Source organism: Augochlora pura, unplaced genomic scaffold, assembly GCF_028453695.1.
Source record: "Augochlora pura isolate Apur16 unplaced genomic scaffold, APUR_v2.2.1 APUR_unplaced_4033, whole genome shotgun sequence".
Classification (NCBI taxonomy): domain Eukaryota; kingdom Metazoa; phylum Arthropoda; class Insecta; order Hymenoptera; family Halictidae; genus Augochlora; species Augochlora pura.
This window is the reverse complement of record NW_027584352.1, coordinates 1-2,076: the sequence shown is the minus strand read 5'-3', so window position 1 is coordinate 2,076 and position 2,076 is coordinate 1. Positions and strand designations below refer to the sequence as shown.

General features: G+C 50.7%; 1 protein-coding gene across 1 annotated transcript; it reads right to left on the bottom strand.

The window, feature by feature from the left end:
• Window positions 1-77: 77 nt before the first annotated feature.
• Window positions 78-1,775, bottom strand: LOC144477814 (uncharacterized). Its single transcript, XM_078195554.1, has one exon. The coding sequence runs from the start codon at window positions 1,773-1,775 to the stop codon at window positions 78-80; it is 1,698 nt and encodes a 565-aa protein (XP_078051680.1).
• Window positions 1,776-2,076: the final 301 nt, after the last annotated feature.

Here is a 2,076-nt window from a genome sequence, read left to right as displayed (position 1 = left end):
AATTTGAATAAGACTGTAAAAGCACCATTCCGTTGTAGGACGGAACATGCTCCCCCCGTTGAGAGGGTACCGATCAATCACACATCCTTTCTTACAGCTATTGGTAACGGCGCGAGTTGACGAATATTTCGCTTGATGTTGCCTTGGATGGTTTTGATGGTAACTGCTCGGGTGATGCCATCGGTGCCAGGGTGGACTTCGAGAACTCGTCCGAGGGCCCACTGCATGGGTGGTAGGTTGTCCTCTTTGATGACGACGAGGGTTCCCGTTTCGATGCCATGGTTGCCGCTGGTCCATTTGTGGCGGATGTTGAGCTCATTCAGGTACTCCTTGTGCCATCTCGTCCAGAAATCTCGCTTTATTTTCTGGAGATGTTGCCAGATCGACAGCTTGTTGGAGGGAGTGTGAGTGAAATCGACCTCCGGTAAACTGTTGAGGGCGCTGCCAATTAGGAAATGTCCTGGGGTCAAAGCGCAAAGGTCGTTAGGGTCTGACGACAGTGGAGTCAGAGGCCTTGAATTCAAGATGGCTTCAATCTCGACGATGAACGTGTTGAATTCTTCAAACGTCAACAATTCGTTAACGATGACTCGTCTTACGTGATGCTTGAAGGATTTCACTGCCGCTTCCCATAAGCCTCCGAAGTGTGGTGATCTTGGCGGGATGAAGTGCCATTGGATCCCTTCGTTGCTTAGGTAGGCATCCACCTTCTTTTGATGCTCCTGCGAGTTGAGTAGCTCGTAGAGTTCGTCGAGTTCTCGGCTTGCTCCAACGAAATTTGTCCCGTTGTCGGAGTGGATTGCTTGACATTTGCCTCGTCGAGCGATGAAGCGACGTAAGGCTGCCAAGAATCCTTCGGTGGTCATGTCGCTGACCAACTCCATGTGTACTGCCTTCACAGCGAGGCAGACGAAGACGGCAACATACACCTTGACTCGACCCCTGTTGCGGAACTTCTTCTCCTTGATGTAGAAGGGACCGCAGTAGTCGACGCCGACGTTGTTGAATGGTCGATCTTCGTTGACTCGAGCTTTCGGCAAATTCCCCATCATGTACTCCGTATTTGGTGGATTCGCACGGAAACATTTGATGCACTGGCGGATCACTCTACGCGTTTGGTTCCTGCCGTCGATGGGCCAATAACATTGTCGTGCGCTGTAGAGTGTGGCTTGAACGCCAGCGTGCATGTTTCGCAGATGCTCGTCCAGTAAAATCAGCGTCGTGACATGGTGCGATTTTGGAAGCACCATGGGATGTTGCTGCGAATATGGGATGTTCGCGTGCTTTAGACGTCCTCCTACTCTGATGATACCGTCTCGGTCGAGGAACGGATCCAGAGTATTCAGTTTGCTCTTGCGGTGGACTCTGCGGCCTTGGGAAAGGTCGTGGATTTCCTCGGCGAAGCATTCTTGCTGCACCAAGCGAAGGATGGTCTGGTTGGCTGTGCTGAGTTCGTTGGATGACAGAGATCCCTTGTGGCGATTGTCCCGTTTAAAACGGAGACAATATGCAACTATTCGTCGCAATTTGGCGATTGACGAGTATCGCTTGAGGAGCTCGAACGGCGGTGTTGTCGTCGTGAGCAGACATGTATTTTTTCTGATTTCCGGCACGATGTCCAATGATGGAAGATCGAGCTGAGGCCAGAAAGATTCCTCGTGGATTAGCCAGGTTGGACCGTTTTTCCAAACTGAATTATTGATGAATTCAGCCGGCAATTGTCCACGCGATAAATAGTCGGCTGGGTTGTCCTCCGATGGCACGTGTCTCCACATCCTGGTTGAAGTCCTGGTCTGGATTTCGGAAACTCGATTCGCCACAAATGCCTTCAACAGATGAGGGGAAGAGTTGATCCAGTGCAGCGTGATGGTAGAATCGGTACAGAAGACTGTTTGATCGATTTTCACGTGCACTGCTTGATGAATTGTGGCGTACAGCTTAGCCAACAATTGTGCTCCACAGAGCTCAAGGCGTGGGAGAGAAATTGATTTGAGTGGAGCCACGCGAGATTTTGCACACAGTAATCTCGACTGAACTTGGCCCTTGGCATTTCTGGATCGCAGATAGATACAGGCT